This window comes from Podarcis tiliguerta (assembly GCF_965153285.1).
Source record: "Podarcis tiliguerta genome assembly, chromosome: 7".
NCBI classification, from domain to species: domain Eukaryota; kingdom Metazoa; phylum Chordata; class Lepidosauria; order Squamata; family Lacertidae; genus Podarcis; species Podarcis tiliguerta.
This window is the reverse complement of record NC_139540.1, coordinates 57,572,299-57,599,900: the sequence shown is the minus strand read 5'-3', so window position 1 is coordinate 57,599,900 and position 27,602 is coordinate 57,572,299. Positions and strand designations below refer to the sequence as shown.

The window sequence follows — 27,602 nt, the reverse complement described above, 5'->3', positions numbered from 1 at the left end:
CCGCTTAATATCCCATTTTATAATAACTCTCATTTGGCTCCCTTTTTGGACTCTGAAGTAGAACCTCAGTGAGATTACTTAAGAATAAATAGTTTGCAACCTGGCTGCTTTTTTAAATGTTTTTTTTTAAATGAAGCAACCGACCAAAATATCAAGAAATGAATGTAACAAAACCCACGGTTTTCTTTTGAAGAAAATATTTCTTAGCTTTGTATTTGTCAGATTTTTCTTGCAGTGTTGCCTGCCACAATGTCTGATTTATAACCATTGTCTGTGGTATAAGGTGAGTGGTTTTTACATCGTACTGTGTGTGTTTGTATATGTGTATACAGTGGTTTTTCTGAGAATGAGATAAAATTCCTGAAACGTCTCTTCAAGGTGATGTGTGTGTAAAAGCCTTGGGTATATGCTTAAAGCAACTGCATCTTGCAGTCTTAGTTCACCAGTTCTTATTTACCAAAGGATGTGACTGCTTGGGTTTAAAATGAAAACTATTTTTTTTAAAAAAACAAACTAGTTTTGTCTTGGTATACAGGGAACTTTTCCCTTTGATCTCAAAGCCTTGTAAAAAGACATTACTCTCTTCACTGGTACAGCCTTTCATCTTTTCCAGGTGTTTCTACTTGAAGGTATTTCATAGAAATACATCTCGAAAAGTTGATGGTTTTGGACAGGAGAGTTGCTTACAGCACATGGTATACTGTGCTTGTCTTTTATTTATATTGTTAAACAAAACGACATTCTTCCCTGCTTTCAAGACATACTACTATATTAAGAACGTTTCAGTTAAATGTAAAGGTACCCCTGCCCGTATGGGCCAGTCTTGCCAGACTCTAGGGTTGTGCGCTCATCTCACTCTAGAGGCCGGGAGCCAGCGCTGTCCGCAGACACTTCCGGGTCACGTGGCCAGCGTGACAAGCTGTATCTGGCGAGCCAGCGCAGCACACGGAACACCGTTTAGTTTCCCGCTGGTAAGCGGTCCCTATTTATCTATTTGCACCCGGGTGTGCTTTCGAACTGCTAGGTTGGCAGGCGCTGGGACCGAACGACGGGAGCGCACCCCACCGTGGGGATTCGAACCGCCAACCATGCGATCGGCAAGTCCTAGGCGCTGAGGTTTTACCCACGATTCAGTTATCTATGGAAAATAGTAAAGAGTAGTATCTTGTATCTGAATGGCATCGAACCCAGGAAAGAAGGTGGTGTCCAGGACGACCTTTTCCCAACATGACCAGTGTTGATGTTAGATAGATGGATGATGGCTCCAGCCTGACAGCCTCAGAAGAACTGAAGAACTAGGATTGATTTCATTTTGAATAAGATAAGAAAAATGTGATGAGAAACTAGAAGAAGAGGAAAGGAATGGCCACATTTTAGCTATTGAACATTTTCAGGCTTCTATGGGGAAGCCCAAAGGATGTATTTATTTCTTTATGTTTACTTAAACTATTTATATATCCACTCTTTGGCATCAAAACCATGCCAAAATGGCATATAAGTAATATTAAGCTACTTTTTAAAAAAAGAGTAAATAATATAAACATCCTTCCCCATAGGGCAGTTGATTGGAGATGGATCCTGCTGGAGAAGACTCTGAGATGGTCTTTGCTTACCCCCCTCCTTTCTCTCTTTCTCCCTCTCTCAGAATCCTTCCCACAGGACACTTAAGTTGTTGATGGTCATGTGCAGAGGGAGAGATGAAAGTCTAGCAAGACCAGGCTCTGGCTGTGTAAAATTCAGGATATGTCTTAATATCTTCTGCAGTATGCCATAAAGCAATATGTACTGCCCCACATACTTCATGAAGGTAAAGGTAAAGGGACCCCTGACCGTTAAGTCCAGTTGCGGACGACTCTGGGGTTGTGGCGCTCATCTCACTTTACTGGCCAAGGGAGCCACTGTTTGTCCGCAGACAGCTTCTGCGTCATGTGGCCAGCATGACTAAGCTGCTTCTGGCGAACCAGAGCAGCACACGCAAATGCCATTTACCTTCCCATACTTCATACTAACCAGATAAATTTAATCAGCAATCTGCATTGTTTGTTCTTCCCTGTCACTTATAAATCCTTGTTGGAATGCTGGAAACTGAAACCTTGGGAGGGTTGGGAGGGGTACACCCACTGAGGGCTGACTCAAGAGTGACCAAGTTGAGGCTAGCAAAGATGACCAAGGGATCAACCAGACATTCTGCCATGTAGACTAGGGCCCATGACAGAAGACAACAGGGAAGGAAGGAGACTGCCCAAGGGAAGGTTTGAAAAGAGGGGCTTTCAGGGAGTGACAGTCATTTGACCCATGATATACAGAAGAAAGGAGAAAGGCAAGCAGAAGTTTGAATAAGGAGTACATGGCCAGTGACTGGTACTCATGAGCAGTACTGGTACTTTGGTTTACTCCTACTCTGATTTGCTCTTCCATCCTGATTTCAGACTTGCACTTCAATCCTGCCTCCTGTTTTTCCTCTTGGTCCTGGCTACTGGTTTTGTCCCATGACTCCTGGTACAGGAGGACAGCTGAACTCGGACTATATCTGTCACAGCTGGCAGGCCAGCTGAAGATAGTATGAGATGCTCTGTGTCACAAAAGTAACCTGCAACAAAGATGGATTAAGAAGCATGACCAGTCTGTAAACCTGCTCAGTCAGGAGGGCTACTCCATCCAAAATGTGCACAGTGCATGAGTGTGTGGTTCTTTTTTTCCGAGCCACCACCACTTTGTGATTTGTGTGCATGTGTGTTTCCTCTTCATGTGTGTTTATGTCCTGTCCTTGGATGTTTTTGTTTGCTTACATACAAACTTTCCTCAATTCAAACCATGAATTCTGGGAAAATTTAGGGAAGGTTTCCAGGAACACCAAGTGAAACAAACATTTGAAATGTGTGTTTTTCTTACAATATTGTCAGGAAATTACTGTTTCTGTTTTCTTATTCTCATACTGGTACCAATGTCTAAAGTATTTGTACCTGGCACTGGCACTGGCACTTGCCTACTAACTGTACCTGTTTCTATAGCATGATACACAATAAACAATCCACATTTGTTACACTGTATAGAATTCTGAAATGTTGAGCAAGCTATTAATTTGGGAGTGCAATGTTTGTGACAATAAACATGCAACAGTATAAACCTAAAAATGAAGAGCCTTCCTGCGTTTAGGAAAACTTTTTTTTAAAGAAAAATAAGCAAAAATCTTGTATATTCTGTACAGGTGGCTCACTCATTTGGAACTACTTGGTCTGTCTAGAATAAAACCCAGCAGACTTCTTTTTCTGTCAGATGTTGGCATGTTACACTGGTTGTACTTTGTCCAAAAACTGTAGTTCATTTCACTGTTGTTAACTTCATCAATTTGCTAGCTTGATTAATAAGATAGCAACAAAATTTAAATAATTTAATAAATGGTTTTTCATGCAACACGAGCCTGTATTATATGTTCACGAGTGCAAGAAGAACAGAAAGCTTTTCCAACATTGAAAACAATATTAGCCAATGGCTCAGATCGAAATGAGCACTATGGTTCTTCCTCCTAACCCTTCTTGAAGGTTTGGGGGACCCTCCAGAGCTCTTCTTCAGGAAACATGAGCAGTTACAGCTGAGGAAATGGGAGTAGAAGGAGGAAATGCCTTATATTTGCACATGGGAGGCAATTGGTTTTGGATCCAAGTCATTGTCTCTGTAATACAGAAGCATTAAAGTAACCTTACAGGGGTTTGAGTACGTTTCCGGCCCTTCTAACTGAAGAGATGGCATGTGTGTCTGTCTGTCCTATGCTTTCTCCAACACTGTTTACAGTGCATTACGTGGTGTAATCCATCAGCCAACTTTAATTTCACAAGCTATTCATTGTGTTTAAACAGTCCCTTTCTTGCATTAAATATTTATGGAAGTCTTTGGGCAGAATACATTAAAGTGGCAGATGGGGGTCATTTTAAGCATTTTCTTGATTGAAGGCAAGGGACCCCTGTGAATTTGTAGTCTGCTTTCAAGGAAAGTTCACTGTGCCAAAGGAGGCAGGAATTCCACCAATTCCCTGCACTGTGATTTCAGAAGGCAACGAGTGCCTGCAATCTTCATGCTTCAGCACCTTTCATTTCAAAATCATTTGGAAACGCAATGGAGACAGGTGAACAAAAACATTTTTCAGTTGCATTGCCTATTAATAATGTAGATGACCTGAGAGTCTTCTACATTAAGATTACTTTCCTCATTGATTTTTAACTTGTGCAAGCTAAGTGGAAAATCAGGCTTTTGATATCTGTCCAATTGGGAGGTGTCTCCCCCCCCTTTTTTTTGTTTAGAGAGGTCTTTTGAGGAGTGGGGCAGTGGTACCTTAGGCTTCCCGCAGAGTGTGGATTTCTCTTCTGATGTGGTAGTGAGAAAACATCTCTGGGAAACTAGAAATATTTCAGAATAGTACAATGAACTTTCTGATGGAGTCCAGAATCTTTTGGTATCTTAAAGACTAAAACAAATCATTATATTACATTTCTGGGCAAGAGCCAATTCCTATTAGTATTATAGGTAAGATTTCGCCCACAAGAGTTCATGCCTTCATAAGCATGTAAATCTTTAAAAGGCTATGTGACTCTTTGTTTTTTCAAAAATAACCATTGGAACTTGCTTGAGACATTTAAAACAAAAACAAAAATAGATAACTGGATACTATTTGCGTTTTGCTGGCGAAAGAGCCATTCTAGAAGCAACAATAATGTATGCCTTCATCCTACAAAAGGCTGAATAAGGACAGGCTTTAGAAAAACAATTTATCCATAACCCAAATATTTTTGCTTTAGTAAAGTAATTTATTCATATTCAAAATCTTCAAGCTTGGTAAATAAGTGACTAGCTGCCTCAGGCAAAAAATAATTTTTTTTAACTGATGCAGTGAGATAGAAGTAATTAAGAAACTTGTAGACTGATGGGTAATTAAATCCATTGGAAGCGTTTTGTACCTAATTGCTATGCTCTAATCACAGATTGCTTTCTATTTGTCAAGGTAAATGTATATAATTACACAGTTCCTATTTTCTTTCATCTAAAATCATGTTACTTGGGTGAAATTTGTTTTATGGTGTCGCAGCATGAGCATGAGAAATGCTTCTGCATTTTGGCTGTAAATTTTATATGCATATGGCATATTAGAAGTCAAAGAATCCTGCACTGTTATTTCAGCTGACTCTAAATCAACCATCTTTTCCATGTTCATAATCTCATTCTAGCGTTCTGAAGCCCAGTTAAATTAAGGCAGGGATGGGGAACCCCAATCACCCAGGCCATCCAGCCTACTCCTTTGGCCACATCCCTCACTGCCTTTGCTCTACGCCCTTCTGTGGTGCTTTTACCAGGGCTGGAGTGTGCTCTATAGCCCCTTGCTCTACCCACCTATTACATCTGGCCCTAGCCACCACTAGCCAGTGACTCCCAGAAAATGAGGCCCTTAGGCTGAAAAGGGTTCCCCACCCTTAAATTAAGGTATGCTCATAATGGGTACAGTGGTACCTCAGGTTACAGACGCTTCAGGTTACAGACTCTGCTAATCCAGAAATAGTACCTTGGGTTAAGAACTTTGCTTCAGGATGAGAACAGAAATTGTGTGGCAGCAGCGGGAGGCCCCATTAGCTAAAATGGTACCTCAGGTTAAGAACAGCTTCAGGTTAAGAACGGACCTCCAGAACGAATTAAGTTGTTAACCAGAGGTATCACTGTATTGTCAACTTTTGGTCTCTTACACATTTCACGATTCTTAAATCTACCAGGTCCATGCAGTGCCCCAAAAGCTACTTAAAACAACCACCACAACACAGAAAGCTCCTTCCTGAGAGCTAAAACAGTAACATATGGCAGAGTTGGACTCAAAGTTTCTGGGTTACCTGATTTAAATGACATCTCACTGACTTTCTGTCCGATACCATCAGTTTTGCCCACATTTCCCAGAGGTCCTTGAACTAAAGAAGGTAGGAAGGCCATCTGGGTGAGGGTGTGTGTTTCAGACTCCAACTTCCAGCCTTCCGGTTGCTGCACCTTACCTCTTGTGGTACCAGCTTGCTGTTTGCCCAGTAAGCCCACTGACTGAATTCCATGGTTTGGGAGCACCATCCTGGCTGTAGTTCAAGCCTGCCTTAACAGTCATTCTGCTGACTCCATTCCCATCCACCAAGTTCACTGAAGCCCTCTTTGATCTTGCTTCTTAATCCAAATCACTAATATCTCTCAGGGGTGCGTACCTTGATTCATTCCATGATCCTTTCCCTGACTGGTGTCTTGGATCTGGCCTTTGGCTATGTAGCTCCTCTGATCCTTGTTCCTCTTCTCTGGGACCTGCTTCTTTCTTCTGGATCTCATGAATCATAGTACCTTTTGCTAGACTCTTGCTGAGACCTAACAGTAGATGCAGGAAACTTGCTTCCTCCTCTGTTACCTTTTATAGAAACACAATTGCATACCAACTTTGAGGGCCATCACACATGCACTTACAGTTTTTACTACTAGGAACGGAATGATATCTTCAGGGGTAGGATGGGGGTTGGATAAGCTACGGTCACTGTCCTCTATAAAAACTGCATGTGTGTCTATTTGTTGTGGTCACATTTGGTTATTTTAACTACAGTAGTTGCATAGTTAAGATGGCTCACACAACAAGAAGATAGCACTCTAATATCAAGAAGAAGCAGTTAAATGCTAGTGGGTATTCAAAATGTTATTTTAACATGCTAATGTTTTAAAATTGCTAATGTGTTTCAACTGTAATCTCTTCTTCCAAGGGCTTGTGGGAATAAACATTGCTAGCCAAAATAGGCTAAGTGAGCATTTTCAAGAGTACAGAGCTTTTTGTAGTGGTTATTCATTTGAGCCTCTTATCTTTTGCTGTATTTTAAGTTGAGTGCTGGAACTATAGTTTTTACATAATTTCTAATTTAAATAAAAACATCACCATTTGTTTTAGGTTATGTTGTGCATGTGCAGATGTACTTTGTTGTAGTGTTACAAGCTCTATTTTCCTTTCCCACCACCACCACCTCCTGTTGTCTTATACAAATGAAGAATGTTTCACTAAGCATTCTTGTGGCTATCTCTGTTAATATTATTGCATGGCAGAACCATGAACACTGACAGGAAAAAGCTAAGCTGATTTTAAAAATGTGTGGTTGGGAGTGAGTTGTTTATGTACATACTTATTTGGTGCTAATACAGCTGCTTGATTTGTTTGTGTGATGCTGGAAGCAATATTGGGGCAAGAAGCGTGAGTTTGAAAATGCAAAAGTTGGAAAGAAACATAGGCATAATATATCAAACACAAGAGTCCAGATTTAGGTACCTTTTCTGCTTTGGGGATTTGGTTGACAAAGAGATTGTCTCTCGTAATTTCATCCCCACTTTCAGAGTGGGATACTACAACAAAGCATATTACTTGTTAAAATTTCAGTCCCAAAAGACATCTTGCCTGAAGAGGGGGGAATACAGGGAATAACTGGGCAGCCCCAGTGACAACTCTACACATACTTTTCCCCCATGCACAGTCTGGGCAAGGACAAAACCTTTTGTCTGAATAAAGAGCTTGAAGGCCTTTCTCTCAATAGAGGTTGGTGCAGTTAAACATATTCCCTAGCATTGATTGTGTTGTATTCCACATAGCAGCTTATGGTTCATTTATAAATTAATATATGCTGGCAAATGAGGTCAAGAGAATAAAGTCCTAAGTGAAAGGGCAGTATTTGCAAGCCCTGGGCTAGTATGGCATTGGTATGAGAGTCTGTTGCAAATATCTTACCAACTGGAACATGGAGCTGGTTGATTTTTGCAAGACTCAAGTCCTTCCTTGCAGCAGGATCCTGTCTGTTTGGATCCTGTCTGTTTGCCCATGGAAACAGTGGTTATTAAAAAGCTGTTGCATGCTATTGGCTTCAAACTACCCTTGGAGTGAAGAATGAATGTTGTAGATGTATGCATTTTCTGCCTCCTTCATCTCCACTGTGCCATGTGACTGTGTGGTCTCTCCCTGGGCGCGTTTTGTGTATAGTATGTCTACACAGTGGAATAATGGGATAATAATTTTACCATACCCTGCACTGATTGGTGACTTGGCTTCCTAGCATGAGTAATGGGGGTATTATTGCAGCACAACACACTCTGATTAGTGGCAGAGTTGTCACTGAATTATGAAACTAACACCTGAAATTTCTTTTATATGACGTCAAACCCATTAGTCCATCTTGCTCAGTATTGTCTGCACTGACTGTTAGTAGGGTCTTAGTCTTTTGCAATACTACTTAGAGATGGCAGAGATTGAAATTTACGACCTTTTGCATTCAAATGATGTGCTGTGTCACAGAGCTAAGGCTCTTACCAGTTTGTGCAAAGAATACAGTTATTTCTACTTGTACTGGCTTGCTACTGAGTCCTATACAAATGCAATCAAGTTATCAGTCATTGATAAGCAATGCAAAATTATGTGCTGCAGAATATTGTTGCCCCTTTTACAAATTGGATAATAATAGTGTTTTGCAAAAAAAAAAGTTTGCAAACATTTGAGATGTGAAATGCATTGTCTTGCTGTGTTATATGCTGTAAATTAAGCCGTGTGGTAACAATCAGTTATGTGTGTGGCGTGTGCATCTCTTACACACAAGTGTACAAAATGTGTCTTAAATGTGCCTCTTGTCCTAGCTAAATATGAACAGCAGAAAATGCTCTGCGGGTGGTCAGTAGATGGGTAATTTGTGTTCTGGATACAACAGGTCAGCATAGGCTGAAACTGGTTTCCAAGTTACAAATCGGAATTAGAGGCAGGCAGGCAGCCAAATAACTTGAGCAAATACTTAATACAATAGGCATTGTAAGGCACCCTGGCTATGAAATAAGTAAACAGCTTGAGAATTTCTAGGATAAATTACATGTTGTTCAGTTACTGAGATGGCTTCTGCTTTTCAGAAGTGAAGCAATTATCAAAAGATTGAAATTCTTACAGATTATCCTGTTCAGATATATCTGAATCTTAGCACCAACTTCATTCATAATGTACCATTTTTGGTAGCATGTGCTCTTGTTTCATTTTTTTAAGTTAATGTTAACTTAAAATTAGAATGAGTCACTTCTCATTCACGGGTTCAGTAATTTCATCGTGTCATATTATGAATCCGTTGAGCATAAACATATTGATACTGTATATCTAGCCATTGAGGTAATTTCTACTTTTCTTTTTCTTTTAGTAGACAACACTTTCAAAAAAATATAGCAGAGCAGCACACTGTTTAAAAATGCAACATTACAATCACATTAGCAAAAACCTAACTAAAACATAAAGCATAGTCAATAAATATTTAGGCCTTAAGGACACCACCTTCCAGAGATCTCTAATGCAGTAAGCCAAATCCAAAGCATTAATCATGAGGAGTGTGGAGGATGGGTGCTCACCCACTAATGTTTGGTCTCACAGTTTTGTGGCCTGCAGTGATTGCACTTTGGCTGCACGTACCTTTTTGCAGACAGCACATGACTGTATGATCTTTGAGGGCTTGGCTTTCCTTTGCCCCCATTTCACATATATTTTTTTCCTAGAGGAAATTCCAGTTTAATGTTACCTTGCCAGAATGGAAACTGAGGCCCCTTCTGTGCAGATGTTTCCTGAAAAGGACTAAAGTTTCAGAGTTGAAAATAAAGAGAATGGGTCATTCAGTTTCTGTATGTTTTGTCTACAAGAGAAAAGATAACCACAAAAATTAATTAAATTCCAACCCAGGTTCACAAAAGTGATGATATACAGTGATGAATAACTAAAAGTCTATTCTTTGTTAAGGGCAAAATGTAGTGCTATGCAGATGTTGTTGGACTACAACATCCATCACCTCCAGAAAATTTGTTCAATGGTCAGGGATGATGGGGGTGATGACCAAACATCTGCAAAGCACCCAATGAAGGTTATGGTTAGAGGAGCGAATTCCAGTAGATGGGATATACTTTAGTTTTGCTTTCATGGTTTGCTTTTATGGTTAGAGGAGCGAATTCCAGTAGATGGGATATACTTTAGTTTTGCTTTCATAGTTTGGGCTTTAATTTACCATGTTGAGTGACTCTGACGTAGATAATAATATGCACCAAAAAAAGGTTAAAACATGGTTTTTAAAAGAACAGGCTCGATGCTTCTCAACTCATGGCCTGAATTATTTTTTAAGGAAGATTGCCTTGCAAAAATGTGCATGTTAGGAGAACTTTGTGCTAAAATGCTGGCTAATTTTCATGAGGACTTAAAAAGAAAAATCTCACACTGATGTGGAAATACAGAGAACTGAAAATAAGATTGGGAAACTGAGTGAAATTGAAATTGACAAGTTGCCTTGCCTATCAGTAGGCATGGAAGTGAACTGGCAGTGGACCAGCAGCAGCTCACCAGGGTTTCGGGCAAGGAATGGGCTCCCTCTTTTCCCCCCACCAGCCCTTTCTGGAGGTGCCGTCCTCCAGAAAAAGATGCCAGTCCTCAAGGATCTGGGATAAGGGTAGAAGTAGAGAATAATAATAATAATAATAAATTTTATTTATATCCCGCCCTCCCCAGCCGAAGCCGGGCTCAGGGCGGCTAACAACAATAAAGAGAAGGGGGATGTTGATCACTGCAGCATCCACCAGCCCCTTCTCCGCTTCCTGGTGATCAGCTTTTAAACCACCCTTCATGCACTCAGGATCCCAAGGTAGTTTACAAGATACTGATTGAAACACCAACAATAAAAACCAATTCAAACAAGATAAAAGAACAATAAAAAATTAATGCACAGTGGCGTGTATTCACTCAATGTGGTAAGCCAGACTCATGGTGGGCCAGGTGAGAGCTTAACCACAAACTTTGGTTTGGCTCAGCATGTGCATGAATAACACAAAACAAAAAGTACTGCAGAGGAACAAAGCCTCTTTGAGCTCCTCTCCAGAAGCCAGCACTTTTGCATGGTCCCAATAAGCCATAGTTTAGATAATTGTGCCATGAAAATCAGGCCAGTATAAATACAGTAGCAGTTAAGTTTAGGATTGCACTGTTTAAAAATCCTAATTCTGGAGATTTATTAGAAATAGCTTTAAAAGTCTGCTTTCAAACCAGCAGACACAAATATATTCCATGAAGTAAAAGTATTGTTGGGCCTTGATTGAAAAGGCAATAAATGGATTCACAGTATATTTACCAAGCTAATAGTTTTTCATATTTTAAGTCTCTCAAAGTTTTCAATTTGTGAAAAGTGGATAATAATATAACCATGCTCAAAATAGCAGATGCAGTTCCCTGTTTACTTAGATTAATTCACAGTGACTAGAAGTCTCTCTGGAATATCTATTCCTAAAAGCAAATTGACAAAAATCCAGCTCTTCAAGTAGGATTTTTAAAAAGAACTCCTTTGTTCAAAAGTCAAATGTATATATGCTTGAGGTTTAAATTTTTTAAGGAACATATTCTAAATTGTCTTTAGAATATAAGCCGTTTCATAACGATTAAAATATTCAATAGTGCAAGACTCCTATGAAGATTTAATTCCACAAGTTTTTCCTTTGCTTCCGAAGTTTACTATCCGTGTTCAGAAGAAACACCAAACAAGTGGTAGCTGACGTGGTGCCCTGCAGACATTTTGCACTACAACTCCCATAGCCCCCAGGCAGCATGGTCAATGTTCAGGGATGGTGTGAATTGCAGTCCACATCATTTGGAGGGTATTTCGTTGGCTATCCCTGCTCTAAACTATGGTATATCACCATGAGAATAAGCTGCAGCAAACCTCAGGTTTGCACACCCTAAGCTGCTGGTCATAGTTAGCTTCAACAAGCTAGTTTCATAAAATCTGGTTCAGTGTTTGAAAGCAGTGGCCAATCTGGTGATAAAAGACTAAAGATAGGAAAAGAGGTGATACTAGCTACTTTAAATGAATTCAAATCGCCAAGCTTTGTGAGCTGCACCCAAGGGTACTAAAGCAGTTTGTGAATGTAATCTTAGACGCTTTATAACCTTTGAGAATTTTTGGAGAACAGGTGAGGTCCTTGCAAACTAGAGGCGGGCAAATATTATCCCTATCTTTAAAAGGGGAGGGAAAGAAGACCCAGGTAACTAGTACTGCCCAGTGAGTTTGGCATCAACACCAGGAATGGTCCTAGAACAGATTTAAACAGTCAGCCTGTAAGCACTTAGAAAAGGATGCTGTGATTACTAAGACTCAGGTGGGTTTCTCAGAAACAAGTCATGCCAGATGAATCTCATTTCTTTTGTTGATAGCTTGGTGGATCAGGGGAATGCTGTGGACATAGTGTATCTTTACTTCAGCACGGCTTTTGACAAAGTCCTGCATGATATTCTTGCAGAGAAGCTGGTAAAATGTGGACTGGATGAGGTAACTGTTAGGTGGATTTGTAGCTGGTTGACTGACCAAACGCAAAGAACGCTCATTAATGGTTCCTTGTAATGCTGGGGAAAAGTGGGAAGTTGGCTGCCACAGGGTTCTGTCCTGGGCCTGTTAATTGTTCAACGTCTTTATAAATGACTTAGATGAAGGAATTGAGGGGATGCTCATCAAATTTTCAGATGACACCTAACTGGAAGGAAGGGGCAATGCTTCTGAAGACAGAATCAGGATTCATGATAACCTTAACAGAGGACTGGGCCCAAACTAACAAAATGAATTTCAACAGGGGCAAATATAAGGTTATACACTTAGGTAGGAAGAATCATATGCATAAATAAAAGATGGGGGACACCTGGCTTGCAAGTAGTAAATGTGGAAAGAATCTGGGGTTTTAGTAGATCTCTAGCTTAACATGAGTCAACAGTGTGATATAACAGCAGAAAAACTAATGCTTCTAAGCTGCGTCAACAGAAGTATAGTGTCCAAATCAAGAGAATTTATAGTCCCGCTCTACTCTGCCTTGGTCAGACCACACCTGAAATACTGTGTCCAGTTCTGGTCACCACAATTTAAGAAGGATATTGACAAGCTGGTTTTGTTGGAAGATAAAATAGGGCTTGAAGAAAATTCTTCTGCCTTAATTTATGTTTTTCTATCCTTTTTCCAATTTTATGATTTATTTTTCTTTACATGCTTCATTTCTTCTTCCTTCTGGTTCCCTTCTCTGTGTAATAACCATGTTGTGTCCAGGGACACAGTTTGATGATCAAAGACAAAAACTGTATTTTCCATTTTGCTATTATTTCCCTTTTTGAGTGTGTTTAATTATGTCTTGTTTTAAACAGGATGGGGTCAAACTTCAGACAATTCAAGACCTTTTAAGCTGTTTTTTTCTAATTCCCACAAGAGTAATTAATACCTTCAATAACTCTCAAGTAGAACCTTTCTTGCCACAGACATTTCAAGAGATAAAGAATAAGTTTAACATACCTCATTTTTCTTTTTTCTACTTTTAATAAAAGGTTAGAAGGGAGTTGTATAGTAGATCACACTTAAAATGTAACTTGAAATAGTCTGAATTCATTGACTGTGAAACCATCCTACGAGCTCTTCATTCATGTCAAAGATTTGAGCAGCATTTTTTTTAAAGTAGTAAAACTCCGAATAGAACTATACATTATGAGTCAGATGTGGAGGGGGCATTATTGCTAATATAGGAGTTGGATGCTTAACCCCACCCACCAATACTCTATTTCAATGCCCCAAGCTCTTTTGAACCTTCTGTTCTTCATCCCCACCAAGCCTGAATATATCCAAGACTGAATATCAGCTTACTGGCTTACTGCGTATTAACATAGAAGAATCCAAAGGCTCTGGAAAAGTGTAAGCTCCCTCACAGTGTCAGTTTTCTCCATTAATGTCCCCATCCCTGAATGTGTTTTTTTGTGTTAACTCCACCTATACAGTGGTACCTCGGGTTACATACGCTTCAGGTTACATATGCTTCAGGTTACAGACTCCACTAACCCAGAAATATTACCCCGGGTTAAGAACTTTGCTTCAGGATGAGAACACAAATCGTGCTCTGGTGGTGTGGCAGCAGCAGGAGGCCCCATTAGCTAAAGTGGTGCTTCAGGTTAAAAACAGACCTCCGGAACGAATTAAGTACTTAATCCGAGGTACCACTGTATTTTTAATATGCAAATTAAAGCAAGGTGTTTAAAAGGCTGCGGTAGTAACAAATCGTTTTCTCTATCATAAACTAATACTCTGACAGTTGTTTGACTTACGTTGTGATTGAATGTTGGTTTTCAAGGCTAATATCCATCTATTCAAATGCTAGTTGACAGCATTGACTACAGTCCTCAACTCTCTAGGAATAAATGTCATGGCAATAAGTAGGACTTATTCACAAGGAAATATGTATCATGGATGTACCATGGATGTATTTATTCCCAATCGAAGCAGTTTTTTTAAAAGTAATAATTTTTTTTAAGCATGAATAAGTCTATATTTACATGAATAATGTTTAATGATAATTTGGTATTACATAAATGTGAAACCCCATTTCATCTGTTTCCATGAAAACAAGTTTTTTAAACTGCTTGTAGCTCTTATTTAGTACTAAATAGTTTAATCATCCCTACATCCTGCTGTGTGCATAAAACTGTTAAGATTGCCTGTAATTCTGAAAAATATGTGTCTGATGTTTTAGCTACAACAATACTGTACATTTGAGTATGTTTTGGTATCTTGCCCATCAATACTAAATGGTTCTTCTGTTATGCTACATATGCCTCTCAAGCCATCAAATGCATTCTAGTCTTACACATGTAATGGTTTGCAGCTATGTTACTGTTGCTTTTTAATGGTACATAGTCAAACATTCTACACCATTCAGTGTGAGATGTGTCATGATTTTATTTGAATTTTTAGGGTTTTTTAAAAACCATTTTATGGTCCCTCTTTCAGGTTTAAAAGACCTGCCTTAAATCACTCTACCATACCTGGTGCCCTCCTGGTGCTTTTGGACTACAACATGCATCAGCCTCAGTCAGCTGGGACTGGCAGAACTGGAGTTCAAAATATTTGGAAGGCATTAAGCTGGGGAAGGCTGTCTTACTAATAAAATGGTGATGGCACCCACCTGAGAGGTGCTGGAACTGACTTCTGGTGAGTTCCATGGGAGGGGGTAGCCCTGAATGTGCATAACATAAGCCAGGGTTTCTGAAATAGTAAGCCTGGATTCACCTGCAAGAATATCTGTACAGGAAAATATGAGCAGGAAACAAGCTTTTCATGTACAGTGGTACCTCGGGTTACAGACGCTTCAGGTTACAGACTCTGCTAACCCAGAAATAGTACCTCGGGTTAAGAACTTTACCTCAGGATGAGAACAGAAATCACACGCCAGTGGTGCAGCGGGAGGCCCCATTAGCTAAAGTGGTGCTTCAGGTTAAGAACAGTTTCAGGTTAAGAACAGACCTCCAGAACCAATGAAGTTCTTAACCCGAGGTACCACTGTACTCCTATCTATTTTGATAGTACTGACACCACCTGGGGATGAGGCATTCTTTGTCAAGCAGCTCTTCCTTCTCAAGAAGGAGAGGGTAGACATTTTATCTTGAACCTGCAAGAGGTGAATGTCTTCCTGAAAATTAAGCTTGGTTTCTCTATTGTAGTGAAAGCAGTTAGCCATCTTGTAGAGTCATTGAGTGAGGCAGGGAGAATGCCATAGGGAATTTTCTAAATCCAAAGTATTTAGACCTGGTCTTCCTGAAGTGGAGCAGTACAAAGAATTATGTTAGGGAACAAAAGAGAGCTAGACAGGCATTGGCAAAGTACTATTTTAGGCACATCCAAAGGCTTGGGCATGCCTAGGAAGAATTTTTCCCTTTGAATAGTTTGCCTTGAAGTTTGTATGTTATCCTGTCACTAATGATTTTTATAGTGCTGCTTTTACTGATTCTTGTTTGTTTTAGTGTATTAATACTAAATCTTTGTACATGTATGTGTGAATGGGGAAAGGAAAATCAAGCCCTCTCCTCTTCATGTCTAGTCCATTTGAAATGTTGCATTTTCTGATCCATTATTCAACTTTTGCTGCAGCCTTAGAGTGGCCTGAGACTCCAATCTATCATCGTGATATATGACATAAATTAGTCTCTCTCACCCTTGCTCCACTTTTTAAAGTGTATGCATATTATAGATGGTACTGCTTAAAACAACAATGAAGACTTCTATGTCTGTCTGGGTTTCCTTTAGGGTCTGTTTTTGTTAGTAAAGTGTTGCTATCATACTGTTTGCAGTGATCAAGTGAGCCATTATAGATCCCCCTCCACTCTACTGAAGGTCCATCACTGCAAACTGTGAGACAAGGCTCTTAGTTTATACTTTGCTAGGCCACAAAAGCAGAAGTCCCTGTAGGGGTAGAATGACCTCTTTTATAAGCAAATACAATGGTTTGCATTGTAAGGGAAAAGAAACAGGCTATGCTCCATTTATCATTTAATGATCCCACAGACCTATCTACTGAAGAAGAGAGAGAGAGCATACTTTTTAAAAAGGGCACTGCCTATCTTTAAAATACCCTTTCTTTTACAGTTAGTTTCTTCAGTCACAGAATATGTTGTTTTCATGCATTATTCAGGCGTTTCTCCTTCTTAGATAGTTTTCCAGTCTCTCTAAGAGGAGATAGGATTTGTTTTATTTTTATTTTTCAAAAAGTCAAATGACTTGCTTGTGATTCACATGTAGATATTGAACAGGATCTAGCTTGAGTCATTTGCACCTAAAAATCATTGGGTCATGAATAATTTTTGAGACTGATTTCTGTGAGACCCAAGTGTGACTTAGGTTGGATCCAGCACATTGACCTAATTCAAACATTATTGCCTTAATAAGCTGCGGTATGCAGCCCCTTTGCCCCTCTCTTTATGGCACTAGCAATCAAACCAGGAAGTGTCTAGGAAACCATGAAAAAACCAGGATGTTAATCACCATTTGAAGTTTGTTTAATATTCTGGCATCTTCTGATCCTGGTGATCATTGTTTTCCATTGTGGACAAAAGGAGAAACTATGGTTAATTAGCAACTTCATGGCTTGATGAAAGCATTTACTGAAAGCAGTGTAGGGGCTGTATTCATGGGCAATTGGCTTGTTTATCTCTGCTTATTAAGTTGAAACATAATAAGCCATTTTGTCCACACCTGTCCAACCTTCCTTTGTTTTGGCCAGATCTCTGCTTCTTCTCATTCTCAAGTCCTGTCCATTCTTCCCTTTGTATGCTTGCCCATCTTCTCTGACTCATCTGTCCAACTATCAGTCTCTTGGCACTGATCTGCTTTGCTTCAAATAGTTGTCCTCTGGATCCATCATGTCTTATTCCTCTGATGCCAAGAAAAGCAATATGCCACCATTTATTAATAATGTGTTTAATATAGTTGTGGAGAGAGCCAAGCTATGTATTCATTTCTCCTAAATGCAAAGTGAAAGAGGGTGTACCCTCAACCCAGCTAAACGTTGGTCTCCCTGCGTCTACAGTTTAGGATTTTAGTTTATTTTTTATGGATAGACATTTTAATGAAGCGTGAGGCAAGGAGGGTCCCATTTGGGACTGAGTCAGTCTTACTACCCCACTTCAGAGGGAGGAGAAAAAGAATTTTGTAATTCAGATTGTAGGTCCACAGTGAGCTCAGTATTCAGACTAATCTCTTAGGAATTAGCATCCTACTTGATGGACCAGGTTTCTGAGTTTGATGGGGAGAAATAAGTTTCAGAATGAATTTTTTAAAATGATCTAAAGTAGGAAAATGCTGTGCCTGGTTGAATCCAAAGGAAAGGAATGCAAATCAGCCTCTTAACTGCACAGAGAACAGTGTAATTATCTTGGAAAGGTGTAATATTCCTACATGTGCATAGCTTTAAAGGGAAATGCAATATGATTTTATTCATGCATGTTATGTTGATTGCACGAAATTAAATGCGACCATAACAGGTGTGTCAGAAGGAAGTGATCAGAAATGTCCTTCTGTCCCCCACTGCACCCCCATTTTGCACTTTGTTTATGTTTTTTAAAATCTATTTTAAGACACTGTTTGGGCTGAAGGGATAGACCACTATGAAACAGAAAAATAAAATTGCTCCTCCAGCCCTTCTTCATCTTGTCTTTTTTTTTTAAGTGAGCATGCTGTGTTTATTTTATTATTAGAAATTATGCAGCAAGTTTCTGCTTTTGGAAAATTAGCAGCTTCCACGCTTTAGATCTGAAACATTTGCCAAATTTTGTTAAATTCCTAAAATAGGACCTGCTTAATTATTATGTTTTAGTTTAGGAGTATGCACTTAATTGAAAGCCAAATAATTTAGGTGGGGTAAGATTAACCTTAACAATGAGCTTCTGTTAGTTGGATTTGATTTCATAAGCTTTCCAGTCTATATCTGCCTTTTCCTTCTTCTTAGAGCTAATGTTGTGTCACTGATGAATTCTATGGGCATGAGCAGGAATGGCAATTTTGGATTAATTATCCTTGAGACTGCAGGCAATTTTTGACAAACACTTCAAAATCAGGCTTATCCTTGGCAGATGGTCTTCTTTAAAACGTGTTTGGTATGGTGGGGGAGAGTTCTGTGTTCTGGAGAACATGGCAGGCTGCCAAAATAATTCTCTGCTGGAAAAGGAAGGGCAAAGTGGCTGGGCAATTATTGATAAGAATATGAGGGTGAGGGTGAAGGTCAGAGCTAGGTTTCACCCAAAGTAACATCATGCAGCAAACCACTCTGCAGTAGAATCCAGCCTGTTACCATTTCAAATGCTCATATGAAAGTTTCAAGGGACAGGTCAATGCTTTTTGGTGTACTTTAGCCATTACAATTGCAACTTCACAGATTAGCTGTGGGCTTTGACAATGATTTTTTTCGGTTTCTACATTTGTTCCATTAGCATCTATTTAGACACATTAATACTGATATGTATTTATTAGCTTATCAGAAGAAATGGAATAGAAATTCTGTGCTCAGAAATTACCAACTTTTCCCAGAGTGCAGTACCAGTGTCTCTGTCACAAGTTGTAATGTAATGTAAGAATGAGAATGGCTTCAGATCAAGAATCTGTATTTTCTGGACATTAGTATGACCCATGAGAAATGGAAAGGCATTAGTTTTACTAGGAACTGCTCTTGTATTTTTTTAAAAATGAAGACATTCCGTTGTATCCCATAGCCTGGGAAGGAGAGACTGTGGATGTAGAAGACTAAGTAAAAATATAGGAAAACATCTACAGATTAATATTTCAGTCAGTACCATAGGTGCCGACTGCTAGGGACCAAGGCAGTTTTGACCCCCAAATTATTGGTGTTTGAATTCCAAATTATTGGTGATAAATTTTGAAAGGAGAGAGACCAGCCTACATCTACAGACTTTCTGTTGAGTCTGTTGATACCTTATGAAATCTGTGTGGCATGATGCTGGAAATCCCCTGAAAAATCCTTTAGGAATAATAACCCAGGAAATGGTGCCTGTGAAATAGTGATTACACTCATACTGAGTCAGTAGATAAGGAAGGCAGAAGTTAAACCTAGGAAGAAGTAGTTTTTTTAGTGTGTCACAATTTTCTTGCATACATAGACAAGCCAACAGACTATAGATTTCCCCCAAATACTGTGGTATGTTCCTTTATTACTAATTACTTTCAAATTGTAACATTTTGCTGTTGATACAGTTATATAATGTTATGATTTGGTTTGTTGATTTTTATATCACAACAAAAAATACTTAGCACACACCAGGGTGTACACAACCCACATCAAACCATTGCTGGCCTGTTTCCATATTGTACTATGCCAGATGTGCAGTACCTGTAGTCTTCCAACTCCCATCAGCCCTAGCTATCATAGCCAGTGATCCAGGGTGATGCGAAATGGAAGCCTAGGACATCCAGAGGGCCACAGCTTGGCCACTTCTGCACTAAATCATAGTTGAACTTCCTTTACATTGTTTGCTGTGATGTATGAATTGAACTAATGTTTTTGATATAAAAACAGGCTGGGTAAAGCAGAGATTCTTTAGAAGTTTGTATTTGTGCTTGGATGAATAATAGACTTTCCCTGTTATTTAACGCCCTGATGGTAGAGCAGTAAAGACAGTTATTCCTGTTGTTGCTAATTTACTGTTGCAGCTGCTTCCTCTTTATACGATTTAATTTTCAGCCCACCAGGGGGCTAATGATCCCCACCTATGCAGATTTCAGAGAAAGCTGTTCTTTTCCATGTGAATATTGTTTTCATTCCTATTCATGGTGACTATTTCTTTACACTCATCTGGCACCAGCAAGGCAGCATTCCAGAAACCCTCTTCACAGGTCAAAAATGTGAAACCATTTGACTGGGAAATTTATAATGAAGATTACTCTTCATTTTTAAAGCCTGCACATTGTTTTGATGAACACTTGCAACTGGAAAATAGTAGTTAATGTCCTGTTTATGTGATTTGCTTTATGAAATATTTTCGTATTGTTTGTTTAACTGGTGTTTGATGTATGTGCTTCCTCTCATATAGTTTATGTGACAACATTATTGATTAAAATGGAAAGTGAGATTTTCCATTGATTAAAATGGACTGACATCATGCCAGGGTTTGGACAGTCTTTCCTATAGTTTATGAAGCCAGGAACAAGTGCCAGCATTTTCCCAGCTCAGCTGGGCTATGCTGGTATAAGCCCCCAGCTCTAGCTCAGCCAGAGAGACACTGGTCTAACTCAGTCATCCCACTCAGCTGAGACTGGCAGAACTGACACTGGCATAAGCCCTGAAAAATGAGCATAGTGGGGCAGGACTTAACGCTGGATCCTAACTCCAATCAGCTCAGTCATGTAACCTAGCAACATGGCAGAATGCACTCTGGCAAAAAAGGTGAAGTCAAACTCTATTTTAAAGGCTTGTCTTCCCTCTGCCAGGCTTAGGATGGCTCAGCCAACAGTAGACTTGCTCCTGGACAGAGTTCGGATATGGCATACTTTATGCTGGTTTAATTTAAGATGGTGTAAATTATTCTGGCTTTCCATATTTAGGATTTCTTCTTAAATAACATGGTGACCTCAATGGGGGCCTTTTTTCCACTGCTCATTCTACGTGGTGGTTTACAGAGTTTTATAACTAAAATAAGCTTGCAGTCTAACAGTATTTCTTGTAAGGGAAGATGTACCGTATTTTTCGCTCTATAAGACGCACCAGACCACAAGACGCACCTAGTTTTTGGAGGAGGAAAACAAGAAAAGAAATATTCTGAATCTCAGAAGCCAGAACAGCAAGAGGGATCGCTGCGCAGTGAAAGCAGCAATCCCTCTTGCTGTTCTGGCTTCTGGGATAGCTACACAGCCTGTGTTCGCTCCATAAGACGCACACACATCCCCCCTTACTTTTTAGGAGGGAAAAAGTGAGTCTTATAGAGCAAAAAATACGGTAAATAACTTATGTTCAAGAATCATATTCTTTTAAGCTGCAAGTAAAATAATATGATTTCCTGCAACCTCAGTCATACATGAGCTGCTTGAAGAAGCATTTTCTTGAGGTGAATATTTCTCCATATCATTCTGACTGGTTGGTTGTTGTTTTTAAAGTAGTCAAGTTTAATATAGCCTTGTAAATACCATGTAAAGGTTTTGGTTTGTAACAGTTGCTTCCCTATAAGGGATGATCAGTATAGTCAGCAGTTTGGCCTGTTTGAGACTTAGCTACTTTGCCTTTTACAGGCTGTTAACTAGGCCGTAAGTCAGCTAACTGTTAGCAGTTTGACCAGCACTATATAGTACTTGCTCATGGTTTAATAAGCCAGAAAGTCTTAGTGATGGAAGTGCAATCTTACTCCTGTCTGAGTTGCATTAAAAAGGCGTCTCACATTAGTCACTGGCTGTGAATGTTAATCACTCCAAAGCAATAATTTACAGCATTGTTGTAGCACTCTGATGCTCATAAAATGAACTCAGTAATCCACTACTACCCAAGGGATATACCTCTCTTTCTTTGCAATTGAATAACCAGACTGGCGGCATAATAGTTTAGTTTATGAAATAGTGCATTAAAAAGAGTGAGCAGCTGTATGATAAAATAACAAGCTCAAAAGCAGATTTGTTAATTATCTTTCTCTTTCTCTTATTGACAGAAGGGGTATGCGAGATATGGCTGACCAGTGAAGACACAGGGGCTTATGGAAGAGACATTGGCACAGACCTCCCTACTCTCCTATGGAAGCTGGTTGAAGTAATCCCTGAAGGAGCAATGCTAAGACTTGGCATGACAAACCCTCCCTATATTTTAGAGCATCTGGAGGTAACTTTCAAAAGGGGAATCACTGTGGTGACTGAACAAGCTGATTTTGCACCCTGTGTGAAATAAAGTTTTACAGCGACAAGTATAATCTGTAGCCAAAACTGGGATTATGTCATGACCAAATTTACTTCATTAAACCCAAGGCAGGATAACATCAGGAGTCAATTTGTCTAGTGTAAATGCACAGAAATTAAACTGCAAATTTTAAATGTGGACCCCTATGGAAGTAGCCATTCACCAGCAAATTATCAAGCAATATATACTACATGAAAGATAAAATACATTTCGTAATCAAACTTTGACTCACACACTCCTTGCTTTGCAGAGGTAGCATTCTTGCCGTGTACAAGCAGATCAAAGCTATCTCTCCCATATGTTTTTTTAAAGAATTAGACCTAAGCATCCAGGATTAGACTCCTTGGTTAAGATCTATACTCTGCAGTTCTGAATAGTCTACAGTTATTGTGAACTATTCATTGGGATTTAAAAGACATGTAGTAACCTGCGCTAATGTTGACTTTGTATGAGTTATCATGAGCAAGAACATACCTTAGAATATTTTGCTTTTTCTTTATCTATGCTATTTTAACCCCCCACAAAAAAATAATTACTAAGGGTTTTTGTGTGGGTGTAAGATGCTTGGAGGTGCTTATCAGAATTAGTTAGCATAATTTAATTCTGTGTCATACAGTAGCAGCACCATATGTGGACTTTAGCCCTTTGTTTTTGAACCTTTAGATCTCAAGCAATATTTTTTAAAGGTTTAAGAGGCTTTTTTTGCACTTTTATAAATATAGTGAAATATTTGGTTTGGTGTTCGTACAGATAATGCTGTATTTATTTTATTTTTACTATTTTGGAATTTCTCTACTGGCTTTAACCAAGCAGTCACAGGACACCTTGCAAATTTAAAATGTTTTAAATACATATTATAAAACATAATTAAAACAGCAAACTACAAAAACAATAAAATAATGACAACAGAGAGAAAAGTAAAAGTGGGGTGGAGTACAAAACGTCTCCTTGATTTTTTAACATAGTGCCAATAGTCCAAACAGCATTGATTGATTGATTGATTGATTGATTGATTGATTGGAACATAGCTCATAGCCAAAGAGACTGGCCACTTCTAAAGCCATTATCAGACAGGTCAGTGGGGTGGTGGCCTGAACTGTAGTCACCTGCATCACTGCTGCATATAAGTACATAGGGCGGGAGCAGCAAGGCAGGAGTGAGAGCTAATCCAGCACTCCCATAATGCATTTGCTTCACACCAAGCTCACTGCCATCTTGTCCCCCTCCATCCCAGTATGCCACATAAACATGGGCAACTGGAGGTCAGGTGAGAGCTGCCACCCCACCCCACCATCCCATACTGTTTAAAGTTAACTGCAGATTATCTCTCTTTCTGGTAAGAGCTGAAGGATTTTTTTATTATGATTTTATTTTAAGGCTTGAGAACTCTGGCTGCAGCACTCTGATCTTTTGACTTCTGCTTCTGGCAGTAGGATCATCTTAAACCTACCATCAATAATAATTATGGTTTGATTCAGTGGTCAGGGGGATTGGAGTTGTCGTCTAACAGCATCTAGATGGTCACAGGTTCTCCATGGCTGCTCAACAGCACATTATTATGTTTATTTCAAGCACCATGCAGGTTTGATCAGTGAATTTGTGTAAAAGCTTCCAAATATTTTTGATAATTCTACCACATCATTTTGGGGTTATTTTTTTTTACTGCCATGTGATTTAGTCTGCTTATTTTCTTCCAGTCTGGGGAGTAGTGCTTGCTAGTGATCACAGATGCCTTCCCCATCTGGCCTTTAGGGCCAGTTGAAATTATAAATTCCTCAGCAGTGTGCATTGTGTACAGGATTAGAGGGAGTGAGAGTTGGAGGGGTGGTGACTACTTCTGAAATCGTCTTTCTTAACCAGAACAACCTTTGCTTTTGTTTCAAGTGGTGGTGATAAGAAAGAGGTGCCTGGGTGATGATAAATATATAAAGCAATGGAGTGAATTCTTGACATTAATTGCATGCTGTGATGATAGGGTCCAAAATAACTAACAGCAGATTCTGGCTCGGATGGGAAGTTATAACAGTCTGCCTTCATAGATGATTATCTCAAAATTATTTTAGAATTCTTTTGTCTATCAGATTATGAACAGAATTTGTACGCTAGTATGTTTTTATGAAATAACATTGTCAAAGGAGCTCATACTTTCACAGAATTTTGTGTCGCAAGTGGGTTAAGGGCAACTTCAATAACGGTTTTCTTCAGAGAAAACCCAACCTGTGTCACAAGCATGTGCCCACCCCTTTCCATGAGGAAAATGTAAACTAGAAGTGGGCTGTATGGTATTTGTGTTAATGCAGTACATCCTGATACAGTCAAAGCTTGGTTGTCGAACGGCTCCATTTTCGAACGTTTCGGCTCCCGAACACCAAAAACACCGAAGTAAATGCTCTGGTTTTTGAACGTTTTTCGGAAGCCGAACATCCAACGTGGCTTCCACTTGAGTGCAAGAAGTTCTTGCAACCAATCAGAAGCCACACTTCGGTTGCCGAATGTTTCGGAAGCCAAGGGGGCTTCCAGAACAGATTACGTTTCACAACCGAGGTTGTTGTTTTGTCCTCATAGTGGTAAAAACATAAGATTGTATCCATCATGTGTCATGTTTCCTTTCTGGAAAGCAACACGTGAACAGGATCTTACTTCTTTGTCATGTATATTTCAAATTCATCTACTTCTTTAAAGTCATCTACTTCTAGATGACACTGTACTTCTGGGGGTAAATACTGCATTTCACAGTTTGCTTCCGACAGCATGCAGAGAGATAATGTCAGTTTGTTCTTCAGTTCTTGCCAATGAGGAATTTGAATAGGAAACTCCCTGTATTTTTAAAGTTTAGTTCATTCTGTTTTGCTTTGAACTCTAATATGGAGACAAACTTGTTCAGAACAGTAATCTGCCTGGAATTGCCCAAAACAGTTTTCTTCGGAATTAAAGCTACCAGGAACTGAGTTTGTTGTATGAAAGAGAACCTGTAGACTGCATAGCTTGAGCTTTTACTGAGTTAGTGTTCAGTTTGCATAGCATTTTCTAATTCATTTACAGAAGGCTGAGCATGTTTACAAAGTTCAGAAAACGTGATTTAGAGCACTTTGATTTTACTAGAGAAGCCCCTTTAGAACAAAGTAAGCCCTGCAGAACCTGAGGTGTTACATCAAAGCAAAATGCTTTTCAAGACCTCGAATTCTTTGCGAAGTATTGAAGATGAGCTTTCCTATATCTGAGCTGTTAAATAGCTCAGTCTAAGGTCTTGCAAGAAATCCTCAAGGCAAAGCTTAGCTCAGATTGCAGGATACAGTAGGCAGCTTATTCCTATTGTATAGCCACAATATGGAGTATTTTAAATTTGTTCTTTTTAGCATGATTTAGTTTTATGAACTGAAGAAAAGTCAGCATGATTTTCATGGCTTTACATTTCATCTAGGTCAGTTAATGGACACATGGTACTTGAAGGCAGGGCTAGAACCTAAATTTCTTGGGCCTACTAAATAAAAGCTTTGTTCTCTAAAAGTTGCCTGCAACTTCCTTGGTAAGAATGCTTCCACAGCTCTTGTTAACATGCATCTCCATCGTTTCCTGTTGCTTCACACCAATACTTGCCACTCACAATCATTCAAGAACAGCTGGTGCACTTCATTTGTTCTCAGAAATGATCTTGAGAGATCGCATCGATGGCCAACATTGGTGAAAGCCAAGGCTATTAGAACCAGCAACGGAGAATGGACAGAGAGCAACATTTAGAAAAACTAAAGTGGCAATTTAAAAATAAATAAATTGGTATCCGCTGTGTAGCTTTTGCCTTCCACCTTGATTGTCTGCAGCTTTCTGACTTGATGAGCAGTATAATAAGTGCTTGTGGAGCACTGCAGTGACATCATCTCCATCAGGAGCTGGAGGAGGGTTTTTCCAGCTGAGATATGAGAGTAGTTACAGAGAAATCATCTCCACTAATCTGCAGATCAGAGGGCTCTTTCCACTGAGCTGTGGGAGAGACCATGTGGAGATTGTCTCCCTTCATTATATAGAGGCTTCATTGTCAGGATCAGAATTAGTGAGCCAAAGAGTGCCAGAATTTGAACACGGGGCTTGTATATGAGTTTCTTCTATGGGTTTTTTTCTGAGTTGAAGTTTTGGATATTCTGCTGTATGTATGCTTGTGTGGTAAACACTTCTAAGGCCCATGTGTGTCAGTGTAAGTAGCAAGTAAACTACAGTAGTGAAATTATGCTGTTGATAAATCTGGCTCTAAATGCTGCTTGCTTTGGTGTTGCTTCAGAAATCAGTTGACATGAGCCTTTTTAAACATTTTCACAATTTTCCTGTCTGTACTGCACCTTGTGTTTGAGTGTGAAGGTATATAGGTAAATTTAAAGGCCGCTCACATCTGCTAGTGCCATTTAAATGCTTAATTTCACAAGATGAGATGAGATGCATAGCCTTCCATGTTACCTGTCAGACTGAGTCTAGTTTGAACCCCACCATATGCCATCTGTGGATTTTATCATCATTATTAATTCAGGATGTTTCAGTGATACACCAGCCGTAGAGTCGAGTCCTGTATGGTGCTTCTCCTCTCCCCTTCATTTGAATGCCCACAAAATGCCAATGGTACAGCAAGTTACAATAGCATTTCTTTGCTCTTTCACTTCTCCAGACATGCTCTGACACAACACTTAAAAACGTATTGTTGTACAACCACTAATTTTCTCCTCTCTCTCTCTCTCTCTCTCTCTCTCTCTCTCTTATAACACAATAAATACTTCAATATTCCACACTGTGAAGTTGTTTAGAAGATGTGAAATGTATTTAGCGAGTGATAGAAATATATTTCGCAGTGTTAACAGAATTTGCCACCTTTGAGAAATGTGTTGAGTTGATTTCATCACAATTGTATTATTTCTGTGCTATCAGTTAACCATTCCTTAGTGTTATTTAGCAAGCCCTATAGTCTTTCCTGATTTTCATCTTAGCCATGTTCATGAAGCTACCATGTTTGGAAATACCCCAAAACACAGTCATTTCTAGACAGTACCAAGTGGGGGAACTTCATGCTTGAATTCTCCTTCATCAAAAAACAAACCTTGCTTCCCTTGGATAATTCACATGACAGACATGCTACTTTACTACATGCAGAGAGACAGGCCTTGATGGAGCCTCACATTTTAACAAATGCAATACTAAAGGAAAAGGGAGTGGGGAGGGAAAAAGGAAGCCAAAAACAGAGCAGGTTCTCTTTTACTGACTGATGGATAGAACCATAGTCCTATCATTCCACCTATTTCTTGGCCATTGTACCCAGTCCCTATATTCTCCTGTCATTCACCCACCACCCCCAT

At 39.4% G+C, this 27,602-nt stretch overlaps 1 protein-coding gene across 4 annotated transcripts in view; it reads left to right on the top strand.

The window, feature by feature from the left end:
- Positions 1–27,602, top strand: part of CDKAL1 (CDKAL1 threonylcarbamoyladenosine tRNA methylthiotransferase) — a 223,303-nt gene that overhangs the window by 125,550 nt on the left and 70,151 nt on the right. For all 4 annotated transcript variants that reach the window (XM_083449185.1, XM_083449184.1, XM_083449186.1 and 1 more), the window contains one exon: positions 22,028–22,194. In XM_083449185.1, coding sequence (XP_083305311.1) covers positions 22,028–22,194 — 167 coding nt within the window. The remainder of the gene's footprint in view (positions 1–22,027; positions 22,195–27,602) is intronic.